The following is a 17,601-nucleotide window of genomic DNA, read 5'->3' as shown; positions in this document are numbered from 1 at the left end:
TGATTTTGCTGAATGAGTGAGACTCCCCTTTCTCATGGCATAGATGTCTCCTGTAGCTCCATGAACAGACGAGGGGGAATTCACAATAAATCATGAACTAAGTTCACAGCGAATGCTTCATGTGATGTGTTCAACAGAATGCTGAATGCTCAAATATGTCAAGTGTATTGTCACTAGCGACTTGCGTTGATGAGTTTGCAAATTGGAGGTCATCGTCACTTTTCCCTCATAAAAGTGATGCGGCTTCTTTTTTTTTTTTTTTTTAGCATTTACAAAAATTAGGTTCTGCACCCTTGCACTAGATTTGTTTTGTATGTTTGTAAGCATACAGTATTTTGAATATGTCTGTGTGTGCATATGTGCGTGCACGTGCACTTGTCCAGGGACTATATTTGAAAGAGTACCAAGGCATGCCCAGTACATATTGACACAGTGACTATTACCATTATTTATTTCATATGTATGCTAAAATAATCCTACATCCTTTTGTTTTACTTATATATGAGACACGCCGTCACTCCAACGTTTCTTTCCACAAAGCACAAGTGCTGGGCCTTACACGACAAACACCCCACACATGCACTGCGCAAAGCCCTAGATAAGGGTTCATGGCCACCTACAAAGCATGTAAACAATAATACACCATGGTGTCACGTGGAAGTAGGATCGAATGCTAGCGAGTAGCACGAGTGTCAACGGGTCGTAGAGCTCTCCCTTTGTAAATTGTGTCGTGGTCTCGCTGAACGACATAAAGTATATCTTACAAAAGCGTTTGATATGAGGTGTTAACGAAAACGAATCGCCAAGAACGCGGAAAGTCGACAAAGTTTTGGTGACTGTGGTGACTACTTGCTTTCTCTGTCTTCACCACAGCCGAGGTGATCACAGCTCCCGCAACGTATTTTCGCTAAAAGTAATTGCAGATTATATAAATTATACGGGTTTTTTTTATAATCTTTACATTATTGTAATACTTTCTTTCTGGAACAGTCACACTTTATCGTAAAGTTTTAATTTAAATGGCATTAATGAGAGTTGTTTTCAAGCGTCAAAACACGAACTTGTATTCCTGAACTGCTGGCAGACGATTTTTTTTCCAGTTATCTCCTAAAACGAGGCATGATACTATATAAAGCTTCCGGTCCAGTCACATTCTTTTTTTTTTTAGGCTCGCCGAGACCAACAGCGGAGCACTTCGCAAGAGGCTGGGCGTTGGTCTTGGCAGACAGACAGCAGTCCACCTGTTCGGTAACGACGACTCGGCGATCGGTGGCCTCTACACATGTTGTGATGACGTCACATAAAAAAACAACTCACTATTATTTATTTATATTTTGAATGGACGTACAGGGTACCAAAAGATGCGTGATTAGAATTTACAAAGAATTAAATAGCTAAACTTGTAATAGTCAGCTGATGACGTTTCCGTGGCCCTACCCGTCGCCGCTCTCGTACTCTGATCATCGTGCGAACTCTGAACCTTGAACTCTCAAATGAGCAGGCTATGCCTTGGAGAGCATCACTTATTCATTTAAACTGGTGACAAGACTAAAAGCCCACGTGATCTGCTTGCCCACTTCAGATAAGGCGGAGGATGGAGGTGGCGGCGGTGGCTGCTGGAGGGCTGCAGTATCAGTTAATTGTCATTCCATGCACTGTAGAGAAAAACGATATGTACAGATCGCCTGCTTAGTATACTTATCGTTATCTTTGACAGCAACAACACCCAGCGGACACTTTGTTATTTGATGCGCTCATAAATGCTTGTGACAGTCAACACTTGTCGGAAAGATCACGAAAGAACACCATGCAGTTACAGATGGTAGAGAATTATAGTTCTCGCACTAGCTGGTCATGACAACAATGACTCGTTTTCTTTCTCACCCTTTCATCTCTCTCTCCACCACAAAAACACGCATTTCTCTAAAACTTAACATCCATATTCCAAGATTGACCTAATATTCATGGAGCGTGCACTGAAATATCTTCCCTCCTCGTCTTCAGCAGATGAACTCTCTAACCTGCTACAAGAATTACTTAAAATATGTACACCACAAATGTGATCATTTGCCGACCGCTCTTATCCACATTTGGTGAACCTAGCACCAGGATGTGCTTTTAATTCAAAGCCTCCAAACCGTTTCAGATTCACTTTCTGTTGATGTCATGCTTTATTTTCTATATTAGTTTATTAACAGTTTATTCTTCTCATGTAAATGGCGATGGCGAGATGACATAAAAGCATGTGCTTATTCTACCACCCGAGTAAATAAAGAATTGTCATTATCATTGTCTCTCTCAAATTGTTGCAACATTTATTACAACAAAGGGTAAAAAGGAGGACTTTTCGCTCGAGTGCGGTGCAACCCTCTTGTGACCTCGACAGGCAAACGGAAGACGTGACGGGGAGAAAATGAGGACAAGAGTGAGAGGTCAGTCTGCAGAGCGACCTGCATCTGCTGCATCGCCCTGCACCACTCATGCTTTGTGCAGCTTTTGTAAGCCACTCGTCTGCAGAAATTTTCAGTTGCAGTCTGGAGGCCAGGATGGCAAGTGCTGTTAAGAAATGCGGCATAGTTTCTTCGCTTGGAAGGCCAAAACGGTGGCAGTTCGACAGTAATGTCATCTGCTGTATTGTTCTTCTTTCCATTTTGATGTTTCCAAAATGTTTAGCAGAGGAAGAACATGGTACTTCCTACTATTTGGCTCAGGTCAACATAGCTTTCACAGACCCGAAGACAAACAACGTGAAGCATGAAAGTTACCCTGGAAAGTACGGCGTCAGAAGTTTAGTGGAACAACAATCAGGGGTTGCTGTTCACGTGAGGACGAAAGACAATAAAATTGATGGCTGTACAGAATACAACGTAAAATTGCCTTCAGAAAAGTGGATTGCTGTTGTGGAGAGAGGAGCCTGCACTTTACGGACAAAATTAAATTGGCTACCAAAACATACAATGCGTCGGGTGTTGTCATTTACAACAATGATGTGCTGGCCACAGTAATGCAACATACAGGTATGTATCTACGTAGAAAACCAATAATGGAATAGGCTGTGACTTTTTATTTATGAGTTTGGGAGGGTAGTATGGACATTCAAAGGATTTTGGTGTTATGGCTTGTAAACAACAGCCGCAGACTTTAATTAGTGACAGAGGGCAGGTAGGATCGTTGGAAAAAAATCAGTGTGCATAAATAACTATTCTTCTGCAGTTTTCAGAAAAGGCTTGGTGGAAGTTTATGGGAATCGTTTTGTCTTGTTAGATTATATCTCTGTGTAATATTTGCATACAAATTTAAGGCCATCGTAGTACATTGTATTGTGTTCACTTGCACTGGATGTGTTTGTATGCACAGAACATTGTGTATATGTTTAGGTGAATGGGGTGAGCAAGGAGAAAGTGAATGCGCATGCATGTGCTTGTCTGTTGAGTAAATTTAAAAGAGTATTGAGGCATGCATCGATGCCTTTACATAGTGATTGTATTAATCACATAATCTCGTGTATATCTAAAAAAAAAAGTCATAGGTCCTTTTGGTTTTAATTACGTATGACTTAATTTGGAGACATTTTTCTGAAATTGTTATTGTCATGGGTGGCATATTGTACAAACAAAAATATTTCTGGTGTATTTTTTTTTTCTGTGTTGACAGTTTCCGACCAAGTGTCAGTGTTGGTGTCTAAAGAGTCTGGCAAGCACCTGACAGAACTGATTGATTCTGGTGTGAGAGTTATGATGACCATCATTCCAGGCCAAAAAGATTTCAGCAGTTCAGAACATCCCAGTAACAGCATCAGCAAAACCTCTGTTCTCTTTTTGTCCATCTCATTCATTGTCCTTATGATCATCTCCATAGCCCTTATCTCACACTTTATGTAAACTTTTGATTTAAATGGCAATAATGAGAGATGTTGTCAAGCATCAAAACACGAACTTGTATTACTGACCTGCTGGCAGACGATTTTTTTTTCCAGTTAACTACTAAAACGAGGCATGAGACTACAAAGCTTCCGGTTTATTCACATTTCAGATTAACTACTGAAACGAGGCATGCTACTATACAAAGCTTCCGGTTTAGTCACATTCTTTGTTACGGCTCGCCGAGACTAACAGCGGAGCACATCGCAAGAGGCTAAGCGTTGGTCTTGGCAGACAGACAGCAATCCACCTATACACCTCCATGCTTTGGGTGAAGACGACTCAGCGATCGGTGGCTAACTGGCCTCTACGCATATTGTGATGACGTCACATGAAACAACTCACTATTATTTATTTATATTTTGAATGGACGTACAGGGTTCCAAAAGATACGTTGACTAGAATTTCCAAAGAATTAAATAACTAAACTTGTAATAGTCAGCTGATGACGTTTCCATGGCCCTACCCCTCCCCGCACTCGTACTCTGATCATCGTGCGAACTCTGAACCTTGAACTCTCAAATGAGCAGGCTATGTCTTGGAGAGCATCACTTATTCACTTTAAACTGATGACGCCTGCTTAGTATACTTATCGTTATCTCTGACAGCAACAACACCCAGCGGACGCTTTGTTATTTGATGCGCTCATAAATTAGTGTTTAAAATGCTTGTGACAATCAACATCTTTGTTGGAAAGATCACGAAAGAACACCATGCAGTTACAGATGGTAGGAGAATTATAGTTCGCGTACGAGCTGGTCATGACAACAATTTGACTCGTTTTCTTTCTCTCCCTTTCATCTCTCTCTCCACCACAAAAACGCGCATTGAAACCGTTTGAGATACCGACTCCAGGACCAGCTGTAAATATGTATTGAATAATTGACACTTTCTCTTTTACTCTCTGTTGATGCCATACTTTATTTTATATTAGTTTATTAACAGTTTATTTTTCTCATGTAAATAGCGATGGCGAGATGAAATAAAAGCATGCTGCTGCTTATTATACTACCCGCATAAATAAAGAATTTCATTTTTATTGTCTGTCTCAAATTTTTTCAACATTTATCACAACAAAGGGTAAACAGGAGAGCTTTTTGCTCGAGTCTCAACGCTTGCTATCGGCCATCATCTGTCAGATTTTCATCTTGTGGTTTTGGGGTTTTCCATCCGCATGATTTGACACTCATCGAGATGCAGGAAGAGAGCTGGCAGATGAATTACCCTTTAATAAACGGTCTTACAAAACTAACGGCAACTACTTCCCTCGACAGCAAGCTTCAGCGTGGAGTCGTCAGCGGCAATAGATAGTTGTGTAGACCACGTACTAATTCCTCACTGCCGAAACGATTTCTCTGAGATGCCTGTCCAAATATTTGTTTGATCTATATATGAAATAAAACAGAAGTGTACCTAACACACTAACACTAACAGACTAAATGGAACACTTTTCTGGGTGGCGAGCTGGTGAGTGGCCGACAGTCGCGAGTCCGTTTTATAGAAGACGTTAAAGTTTCCGTTGGGACTTGAAGAACTTATAGTCAATGTTTAGAGAACTGATAGTGAACTGGAAGTATGCCGGCGTGGTTAGACGCGGAGTATTGTTGTATACGAAGCAGGGACTGAAACTGTGAATTGTGCTCTATAACGTGTGAACAGTGAACGTGGAACTACTATTGCGAGAACACTAACAGGACGAAACACCAGAGAAAGTTTTCAGATTATGTCAATACTTGTGAATTATGCTTTTATATATCTTTACTCTTTTGTTTAATTATATTCTTTTACCTGGTACTGAGGTGTCTTTATTGAATGTGTTGTAATTAGGTGTGTGGGGTGAATGCTAGATGAATGCATGAATGCAACAGTTATCCATGACGCGCAGGACCCACATTAAGTCCATTACAACTTCATCAGTGCCTGCCTGTACATCTACTGTATGTACCTGTAGATTGTACAAAGAAGACAGGAGTTGTGTAAAGGACTTGCTCGCAAATTGAAAGACAGGTAGGAGTTGTGGCTAGTGGCACTTGTCTACTTTCACCTTGCTTGACTGTTCATCCTATGACATCTTCTGCTGCCTGTCACGATCCATAGCAAAATCTCCTAAAACTGGATTTCAATAATCAAATCGCAGTGTTTCTTGTACAGTCCTTCTGCTTTGATTTTTTTTTCTCAGATGAATGATAGAAGCTTAGTCTCCCAGAACAAGCTGTTCTGCAATTTTAAAAAATCTGAGGAGCTTGCAGATCATCAGCTAGGAAGATGTCACGAGCTCAATAAAGTGTTGCTATTTTCAGTATGAACAAGGCGTGGCTCAGCTCAAAGCCTATACACACATGGCTATTATCATCATATTGATATCACAGTCGTTACAAATGTCCAGACAAGAAATGTGTAGAGACTGCCGCTGTCACTGTAAAGAATGGCTTGTATAACACTGATGTATAACACTGGTGTATAACACTGATGTATAACACTGATGTATAACACTGGTGTATAACACTGATGTATAACACTGATGTATAACACTGGTGTATAACCGCGGTTGTCCTGTCAGTTCCGTCGTAACACTGCCGGAAAGCGTGTTACATATCAATAAGCGAGTTTCACATAAACATCTATCGTGCTTGCTTCTATCTTCTACTGTCTTTGCACATAATGACGCCAATCACAATTCTATAACATTCTGATGTCTACAACCTCTCTTATTTCTAGAGTTCAACTTTCATTTCTACACCCGGCCAAAACTATAGAGGTGTCATTGGTGTCTTACGCGGAGCCAGCAACAAAGGCAATATCACGGCAAGGCAGCCAGCCCTGTAAACAGATGCTACATGCAGAGAAAGAACAACGTGCCCGAGACGAGAGCTGAACCCAGGACAGCCAACCTTCACTAACGGCGCTAACCGTTGCGCCACAGGACCGCCCCGAAACATAAGAACTAAGAAGAATCACACAGCCATTGTGCGTGTGTGACAAGTCTTAATTTACCACGAACACAGTGTTCGCGCATCATTCTACCAAACGGCTAGAGTTACAGGGGTTAGGAGGGGCAATAATGCGTAACACCAGGTCAAGCGCACCCTGCTGCATTTACCGACATGCGCAGATGTCAGACTGCGCGAACTAGTAATGGGACAGATATAGGTATTGAAGGCCGTTTCTTGCAGTAAACAAAATTGTAAACATGTCTTATTACTCCTGTCGTCACGCTACCACACACAAAGCGAGAAACAGCAGGAGAGAAGAATACTGAAGCCGTCAGGGCCGTGGCTTTATCGCACCGGAGCACGCTGTTCTGGAGAGCACCACTTAGCATTGCGCCATTCATTGGCAGCTGATGACAAGGCTAAAAGCCCACGTGATCGGCCTGCCCACTCGAGATCGTGGAGGAAGGGTGGTGGTGAGGGTAAGGTCGACGACGTTCTACATGCTGGAGGACTGCAGTGTCAGTTATCATCCCCTGCACTGTAGAGAAAGATGAGATGCGCGATATAATGCTTAGTACACTTATCGTTATCTTTGCATTGCAGAGATGGCCCACACCCAGCAGAGGTCTTGTCATTTCATGCGCACATAGAGCCCATTAGCGTTCAAAATGCTTGTGGCACTCAATGCTTTGGTGGAAAGACCACGGAGGAATACCAATCACGGAAAGCTTAAACAGATGGTGAAAAAAACCGCACTGATAATGATACATCTCTCTCTCTCACACACACACACTTGCGCGAAAACCTACCACAAATGCAGTGCACTATTATTTTTCCACTCATAAGGCTACTACTTCCATAAACGTTTAAGCACTTTTTTAAAAAAAAATTGCAGTATAACGATGAAGAACACTTGAAACATTAATCCATGCAGTGCAAGGTAACTATATATGTCTTTATAAAGACATAAGAAGATATGCTAATAACTTATTTATTTGTGTGGTTAAATAATTGGCAAGATCGCAGGAAGGAGTGTCAAGTTTATAAAATTGTTATATTGTTGATCTTTGCTTGTATTTTTTCCAAATCAATAGTTTGTTGGTGGAAAAAAACGATTTGTGACAGTTTTTGTTTTGTTTTGTTTTGTTTTTGGCTGGGTTGTCAAGATAAAGAAATTTTTGTAGGCATAGTTGTTCACATGTCGATATTCCTCATAATCTCATTAATGTTCATACACTTATCGAAGTATTACAAGTCTGTTACAGCCGACGTTGTCAAGCTGACTTCAGAAAGGTAGCCGGATAAGGTGGAAATGGTGTTTGACCCCAGTCCGTCACACCAGCATAATGTTCAACAATTTGTCAGTCAAGGATGTTCCGATGAAGAAATTCAGCAAGAGCAGCTATGGCAAAATGAGGTGGACGTCAGGCGCATCTCAAGATGGATACTTTTTTGTGCATATTGTCTTAGGGCGACATAAGTATACAGATAAGAAAGTATTTATCATATACATGCTGATATTTTGCTGCTGCAGTTTCTAATACATATACCACCCCTCACATCCTGGTTGTAGCCAGCTGCTTGGAGCAATAAAAAGATATAATGTCTTTCTTATTACTCATTTTCTATATCCCCCTTTTTACTTAATTTAGTTTCTTCCCCCCCCCTCCCCCCACTATTAACACTCATGCTCATACACATACAAATCCAGCAAAGTCGATAGCAGAAGCAGTGAAAAAAACAAGAATGTATATATCTATACAATACCATGTTTTCCATGCTCGTCTCAACTTATCTACCCATGACTTTGCTCAGCATTTCACAATAAGATGAAATATATCCCTTCAGAAATGCAATACAAATAAAGTTCTGATTGGCTTTCTATTTATTTATTCGACGCCCAACACACATATTCTTGCAACAATTTTATACCCGAGTCGAACGTTTTCCGAGAAATAGGCATTGCAACATTATTTTCATTTAGAGCCTCTGATGTATATGTATATAGATATAATAATAATAAACGCAAAATTTGTATAATGCATACTCACACTCCTATATAATTACAGCATGGGCAACATACAGGGACAGAAGAAGAAACAAACAACATACGAGCTAAAGAAGGATAAAGAATTACCGATGACGAATAAAGACAAATACAGAAAATGCCAAGAGACAGCAAGTAAAAAGGACTGCGAGTATCATGATTTTGCAAAATCGTTAGCAACCGTTGTTTTCTCCTGAAGACGGCGTGACGTGGTTGTCTCGCGTGCTGCACCAATGTTTATAGAGGGCGCTGTGCGGTGCGGCCCACGTGTGACGTCGACAGGCAAACAGACGGAAGACGCGAGGGGAGAAAATGAGGACAACAGTGAGAGGTCAGTCCGCACAGCGAACGTCTACTGCATCGCCATGCATCACTCATGCTTTGTGCACGCTTTTGTAAGCCACAAATACGCGTGAAACACAGTTTTTGACGTCTGCAGGGATTTTCAGTTGCGTTCTGGAGGCCAGGATGGCAAGTGCTGTCAAGAAATGCGGCATATTTTCTTCGCTTGGTGTGTGCGGAAGGCCAAAATGGTGGCAGTTCGACAGTAATGTCATCTGCTGTATTGTTCATTCTTTCCATTTTGATGTTTCCAAAATGTTTAGCAGAGGAAGAACATTCAAATGAACATGGTGTTTACTACTATTTGGCTCAGATCAACATAACTTTCACAGACCCGAAGACAAACAGCGTGAAGCATGAAAGTTACCCTGGAAAGTACGGCGTCAAAAGTTTAGTGGAACAACAATCAGGGGTTGCTGTTCACGTGAGGACGAAAGACAATAAAACTGATGGCTGTACAGAATACAACGTAAAATTGCCTTCAGAAAAGTGGATTGCTGTTGTGGAGAGAGGAGACTGCCTTTTTACGGACAAAATTAAATTGGCTACCAAAACATACAATGCGTCGGGTGTTGTCATTTACAACAATGATGAGCAGACCACAATAATGCAACATACAGGTATGTATCTACGTAGAAAACCAATAATGGAATAAGCTGTGACTCACGTCACAGCATTAAAACGTCAGACACGTAATAACAAACATGTTTTTATTTATGAGTTTGGGAGGGCATTGTGGACATTCCAAAGGATTTGTTGCTGTTATGGCTTGTAAACAACAGCCGCATACTTTAATTAGTGACAGAGGGCAGGTAGGATCGTTGGAAAAAAATCTGTGTGCATAAATAACTCTTCTTCATCTAGACACCAGCGCTTATGTAACAAAAGACCTGCCAGGATCCAACATAAGCTGCTTATTTTTTTATGCTTGAGTTAACCATTTATAAGACATTGTGCACTTTTTTTAATACCAAGGGTGATCTGCATTCTGAAGAAGAGATTAAATATAAAATTTATTTTCATAAATAGAGTATTTCTTTATATCAGTATTTTGACTTGTATAAGAATAAACATGGCATCAGGCAAGCTAAACAATTTTTTTATAAGTTTGGTATTAAGTGTAAAATTTGAATAAAAGTGTCAGAACAAGGTAATTTTTACTCCATTTTTATGTAAAATCTTGATTGAAGGACATTTGTGTTGGTAAATTTAACTTTAAAAATATTGTGCTTTAGACATTTGTATTGTATTTTCACCATGAAACTAAACAACCAATAACAATATTTGTGATAAAAATCAAAAATGTGAGTTTCTAATGCAAAGTAGTTAATTTTGGATAGTAAAATACCAGTTTATTGTTACACAGTAGGGCTTTAAAAAGAAGTTCAAAATCATGCTGTTTGGCCCTTGCTTACCATTTTTTCCTGATCAAAGATAGTAAGGCCCTAGTTTTTCAAAATATATTGTTAGACAAATGTTAGTGTGGTCCCCAACATTAATTACTGGTTACTTATTTTCACCTCTCATTTTTTTTTCCATCCAAGACCATTTTAGCCTACAGGCCCTTTTCATGGCAGGGTCCTCTTACCCATCTTTTACTCCAAACATGAAGATGTGGCTTGGCAGGTCCGGAAGAAGATTATATCCAGAGAATAATTTGTGTGAGAATATAAGTAAGTTAACAAAAGTGAACATTATCAGAACACATGCTTTTTGTGGCCACTGTATTATTAGCACAACAAATTTCATCTTTCCATAAAACTTGGAAAGTAGAAGAGGCTTGTGGCAAACTTTGTGCGCTTATGTTTTTGCAACAAAAGAGTGTTGTACCCTACATGTTGTGGATTTCTGTGAATCCTGCCAGTCTCAGCAAATTATGACTTGCTTAACCTAAAGCAGAATCTTAAAATTGCAATACAGCTTTTAACCAAAAGCATATTTGAAAGGGGTTAATAGATGACATAGAAAAGATATTGTTTAAACTTTATAAAATCATAAAGACCTGTTAATGATAAATGTAATTTATCAATTCATCCATAAACTATCAACTTAAAATATGTTATCCATATGATATTTTGCTTCACAAAATTCTACCAAATCTATTCTGATATCGTAAGTTGCAAATCAGAATAGTTCTGTATAATTTTTGCTTTATAGCTCTAGTGGAGTATTTACATTATAAATGGTGAATTATTTAGACATATTTCCATTCACCAAGGATTGAAGTTGTTGACAAAGTGGATGTAATAGGATTGGATGTTTTGACTTAGGAATAAAAGAGACCTACTACATATGTATGCTACATGTGCATTGCCCACACAGCCTAAAAATAAATGTTAATATTTTGCCCTGCACAGTTGTGGGTTTGCCCAAGCAACTAACTGTTAGTATAACAACCTCTCACCTTCCTAGTGGAATCAGGTGATAGTGTGAGGGTCATCCTTGGACAAACATGCCTTCTTGTCCCAGCCATGCTGATTTGATAATTTTTATTCATATAATACATGTCATTGCAAGGCTGGGTAAGTGATGTATTAGTAAACTGACAATATTAAAAAGTTTACTAATAACAATAAAGAATGCTTCTGTAGTGCAGAATCACAGCACACAGCTGTCTCTCTGTGGGTAACATTATATTATTTAAATTAAATTTAACTAAGCACCACATTTAGTATTCTCAATAATGCTGGCCCGAATGAGGAAATTAACCTCCTTGGCCTAACTTGGCTCAGAATTTCAAGTAAAAATGGTTGTCAGATAGCACTCGGAATTAACCAGCATAACCATTTTTAATAAAATCCCATCCCCATGACTGACAAAGCTTTTTTTTTTTCTATTAGCAGCTGCCATCTAAGATTCAACAGAAATGCTGAAGTATTTGAGGGTCTTACTTATTCATCATTTCACATTGCAATGTTGAAAAAGTAATTCATATTAACTCATTCAAGAAACAGGTATGAAATTCAGCTAGCTACCCTAGAATGCACAAAATTACCTTATTTATATTACAAGAAAAAGAGATTAATGGACAAAACAATTTTATACGAAGTGTACGCAATAAGCAGCAACAGTTCTCACATCAATCCCTCCTGAAAGTGAACTTTTTTGTTAATTCAAAAAGAATGAGGTAGTTCAGCGGGATTTTGAAAGTCTTCTACACACGGAGTTACAAAGACTGTCACCCTCTGATAGTCTATTCCTGCAGGCAGTAGACTTAATCAGTCACACATCAAATAAAAATAAAATTATCATTTCTCTTTGTGATGAAGACCACCTGTAGTATTGCTTACTAGCATGTAGTATTACCTGGCTCTGTATTTTGGGTATTCACCAATTAAAATACTGCCAATCACAAATTTTTACATGAGGATTATAAAATTTTTCAGCTTTTTTTGTCAAAGGAGCTTCATTTATAGTCTAATGGAGTTCTATTCTGCATAATTATTGATTCCCCCTACCCCCATAATGGGTGCTCCATGTCCATGACATTTGAATAAAAATTTAAGGTGCCATGACAGAGCATAGGCCATAAATGTGCAAAAGAGGGAGAATGAGTTCTGCATTTTTAGCAACAAGGCTATGTGATGTCAACAGCCACTTGTGCTGCAGTTATCCTTTATCCTAGCCATAAAATCTGCTTTTTGTTTTTTTAAAGCAATCTTTGGTTTCTTTGGTATGTAAATATAAAGCTGTCTTTTGATTCAGCAATCTATTATCAGTATTTCACCAAGTTATTTTGAGCCATTGTATTTTCACAACCCATTGTTAATATGTCAGGCAGAATGAAAAAGGATACAGAGAGATGTTGCATTGATAGTAATCGGATAAGATTAGTGCTGTGTTATCAACAGTCTTTTTATCTCATGTATAAAGTGCAAATGTCATAGCTTGGTATTCATTTGTGAACTTTTGCCCAGTTGTGCTCTGAACATCACATTAAGATGTGCTTTTTCAGTCTGTCCACATCTTTGCTGAAATAAAGTTATTTTAAGACAGTGTATAGCAGAGATAATAAAGATAGAACATGAACGATGACAGTAGACACCTTTCATTTCCAAAATGGGTCACTTTGTCCTAAAAAGGATATTTTGCTGACTTTTCTGAATTTAAGTGAAAGGTAATTAATTGGTATATTTTAATGAAGTTTGATTCTTTGGGATTAACATATGATAAATGAGATATCTTTATATTTTTATGGAAGTGGAATGAATTGGTATAACAATAATTTCATATTATATCAGATTGCCAGTAAAGACATTTGAAATCAGCATTGGAGTAGTAGACTGTACAGTGGCTGCAGTAATTCTTCCTTCATAACCAGCCAAAACATAAGCTTAAGCTGTATCCATCCTTAATATGTTCAACCTTATGGTTTGATAATATACATTTTACTGTTTTCTTGATCATGTGTTCCTTTGTAATGCCTGTTTGTTTGACTTGGACATACATGCAAACCATTGACAGCCCATTTTCATTGTAATCACACATATACATTTGGTTTTTATGTTTAATATAACTCTCAGTATGTGAAACTGAAGAGCAATTGTACCAACAACTACTTACACTGTTTTGGGTTAATGGAATACAGCTGTTTATGCATTAGAATTATTAGAAATTTGATCTAATTTCTGGTTTAGCCAGTAGCTTGGGGGTGAGGAAGAAGAGACTGTAGTATAATTCCTTGTGACTAATAGCCAGTTATATAGCAAGATGCAGTGGACAGCATTCCATCCAGAGTAACATCTAAAATGGGTTGTTTGTCTAGTTGTTATTTTCTCAGATTTATTTCAGCTATCTTTTTGAAACCAAAATGAAAAACAAATTATTAATCCTTTTCAGGGAATTGTTTTGTCTTCCAATGGTAACGTCTCTTTACATAAAGCATTTTGTTGCAATAATCACTTAAGGCATTGTTTTTTTGAATTTTGTTATGTATCGGTATGGTGGTAGACACACATTGCAAGTGTTATCTGACATTGGTACAGAGAGCCAGCTTATCTTTACAAAGTCATAAGGTGTACATTATCCTTGCTGATTCATGGGAACAGAATGTAGCCAAGTCATTGTAGGGGGAGTTGACAGGTTTTAGAATTGGTAACCAGATTATTACCACCAACCTTGCCAATCTCCCAGTACTATGTGAAGAGGTTGAGGCTGAAGAATTCCTTGTGAAGTGAGGTAAAGCACCTGGGGGCAACAAATCCCACCTGATCTGCTTGTGCATGTCAGGGAAGAAACAGAGAAGGCCTTTTACCACTCTGTGTTGAAGAGTTAGGGAAAGCAAAGAGTAACCCAACTGCTTGTCATGGTTCTTCAAAAAAAATAAATAAATAAAAGCAAACAGTCCCAAAACTACAGACTATAAGCCTTATCATCCACCAGAGCAAAGTCAAAGTAATCCCAAACTGCCTCAACTTCTCTGCCAAGAAGCTGCAGATCTTCAACAGTCATATCCTGATAGAAAAAAACACCAATGCTGGAGAGAGCATTACCATAATTTCATTGACTTCAAAAAAGAATTTGAGAGAGTTTGGCATGAGGAGCTGTGGTATATGATGTGGAAAATCAGCATCAAAGAGGACTTTGTTCAAACTATCAAAGTGCTTTATGAAAGCTGAAGGAGCACAGTTGTACCCAACAACCAGGTGGGAGACTTCTTTCAGACAACACCGGGTTTTCACCAGAGATTCCCCTGTTGCCTGTGCTGTTTAACATCTTCCAGGAGAACATCATACAAGAGACTTCATAACCACCATGCCTCAATTTCCATTGTTTGGAGGGCTCTGTGCAATCAGCACCTTCCCACGTTGGCCTGATGGCAAGCAGCAAGTTGCAATACCTCACAGTGTCGGACAGTACAAGTGCATAGGGCATGGATATCAGAATTGACAAGAGCAAAATCATGGTCAACACCTGGATGGGCAGTATACAACTTGAGGAGTTAAACAGCTTCAGACACCTGGGCACTACACTTTTCAAAGATGGCAGCAAAGAACAGATTTCTATAACAGGATTGCATCAGTGATAGCAGCAATGGCCAAGCTGGAACAGGATCTGGCAAAGCAACAGCATCAGGTTCATTGCCAAGTATTACCAGCCCTTTTTGCCCCCATCCTGCTGTAAGGTAGTAAGATAGGGTCCCTGCTAATCAATTAATCAATACTGAAAGGCACATTCAACCATTCTCGACCAAGTACTTGATAATACTGCTCAAAATCACCTACAAGGAGCACAAAACCAACTATTTTGTATGAAATGTGGTTATCCTTATGGGATGCCAGGAAACCCTTCTTGCAACAGTGAAATGATTCAAGCTAGTGTGGTTTATCCATGTTACCCAGCATGACACTCAATTGACAATTGAAAATCATTCTCCAGGGCATCCTGGAAGGAGGTCATAGCCTTAAGTAGACAGAGGAACAAGTGAATGGCAAATATGAAGGAGTAGACTGGTCGCTCCATGCATTACCTGTTTAAAACTGTACAGGCTAGTCTCAAATGGCATAGCTTGTCAGATGCTGTGTCTAGTCCAGTGGTTCTTAACCGGGGTTCGATCGAACCCTAGGGGTTCGGTGAGTCGGTCTCAGGGGTTTGGCGGAGCCTCTGCCACGGAGGTCAAGACACACCCGCAATTCGTGATGACACTAAAGAAGGTTACTAGTGGGTTTGGTACCTCAAACAAGGTTAAGAACCACTGGTCTAGTCAGATTCCACCAATGACTGGCACTGCCGAGTCAGCTTATCAGGTGGTCAGCTAGTATCAGTCAAGGGATGGATGATGATAATTTCTTTGTGATCCAAATTGTTGTTGATAGAAGTTAATACTTTATGATGAAAGATTGACTGGCCTGGACACTTCATTTGGTATTGATATTTGATGTATCCTGTCATCTCTTTGATGATACTTTGTTTCCAGTAGCAACATCCGAATCAAAATTCTTTTGGACCTATTAAAAATCATTGAAGTTTGGAAACAGAATGTAATCAATACGCCAGTAACAAATCAGTATAGAGTTGAATAGAATGAGTCTCAGTTTCTTTTCTATGTTCAGTGTTGTCTGGCAGTTGTGAGGTGGTATGTATGCATGTCATTTTCTGTGTGTTGCTTGTATGTGGGTGTTGGTGGGGGATGTGTAATCTCAATTGTAAAGCATATTGAGAGACTTAGTGGGAAGAGGCTATATACAGATGTTTTTATTATCATTTTATTATTCAATAAAATAAAGATTTTAGAGCATATGTGTTCAAATGCATGGATTTAGTAAGGGCAGTACTACTGTTCAAATGTCATCCACAGCTGGCTTTGTCTCCAATGTAGAAAATCAATAGCTGCTTCTTCAGGTTGCCATGGAAACTCAAGAATAGCCATGCTTAAGCTAGGAGGAGCAGCAGCAACATAACTGAAGACAGTACATTGTTGTTGATTCTGTATTTAGGATCATGTTAGAGACAGTAAATCACATATCTACATTTGAAATCTGTTGCTTCTGATAATGATGGATTTTTAAAAAACACCAATACCTGACTATAAAATAAGTTAAAGTCGAACAGAAGCTTAACATTATTTTAAATTGAATTACTTTAATTCATAAAAAATAGTAACTTCCCAAATTAGAATGAAAAACAAACTTTTGGGTGTTGAATATCTTAGTTCTGTTTTAGGCATTTTTTTAAAACCATAACTTATGTTTCTGAAAATCTAATGACTGTGTTCTATTGTTTTCCAGCAATTAAGTTATTTCCTGGCTTAGTTTTTAGTGAAATTTTGAGGAAATATCAAACTCACAGAATAAAACAGTTATAACTGGCCTATTTTGAGAATGACTTCTTGCAATCTATGTTAGCTAGCTAGAAAAGTTAAGATCATGAGGAAAGTGTAAACAGCAGCAGCCCTGTTTGTCTTACCCTACTTAAACTTTCAATTTAAGGGCTAAATTTCCTTTGTGGAGCTTGTAGGTATTGTCGCTACACAAACACAAAGCAGTTGAATTTTTAAATGAAAGAAAACATTTATGCATTTATTACATTAATTTACATTATATTATCAGAGTGCATGCTTTCCATTATCAAGTATTGTCATACTTGTACTTAAGAGATTTGTTATTGTATTAAAAATTGTAGCACACCATTTTTTACAATGTGAGGGAACATTTTTTGTTGAATAAATGGGTCAGACTTTGTTTTTTCTTTTTTTTATCTTTTTTTTTTTGTTTGAAAATGTGTTATTATAAAATGCAGTGTTGTCTTTGTTTATAAAAACCATCCATTAAGTACATACTGGCATTCATTAAAATGTTGTTTGTGTGTTTGACATTTTTCAGTAATTATTTTTTATTTCTTTTAATTTCATCTACATTTC

The 17,601-nt window shown here is 38.5% G+C and overlaps 1 protein-coding gene across 3 annotated transcripts in view; it reads left to right on the top strand.

The window, feature by feature from the left end:
• Nucleotides 1-2,089: 2,089 nt before the first annotated feature.
• LOC112558981 (RING finger protein 150-like) overlaps nucleotides 2,090-17,601 on the top strand; it is a 29,823-nt gene continuing 14,311 nt past the window's right edge. The window contains exons 1-2 of one of the 3 annotated variants that reach the window (XM_025229764.1): nucleotides 2,092-2,685; nucleotides 9,518-9,862. In XM_025229764.1, the coding sequence (XP_025085549.1) occupies nucleotides 2,481-2,685; nucleotides 9,518-9,862 (550 nt within the window). In that variant the 5' untranslated portion in view covers nucleotides 2,092-2,480. Of the gene's footprint in view, nucleotides 3,018-9,171; nucleotides 9,863-17,601 lie in introns of those variants that run through there. The other 2 variants (XM_025229767.1, XM_025229765.1) reach the window with 2 other exon arrangements.

This window comes from Pomacea canaliculata, linkage group LG3 (genome assembly GCF_003073045.1).
Source record: "Pomacea canaliculata isolate SZHN2017 linkage group LG3, ASM307304v1, whole genome shotgun sequence".
NCBI classification, from domain to species: Eukaryota; Metazoa; Mollusca; class Gastropoda; order Architaenioglossa; family Ampullariidae; genus Pomacea; species Pomacea canaliculata.
This window is presented reverse-complemented; position numbering and strand designations above follow the sequence as displayed.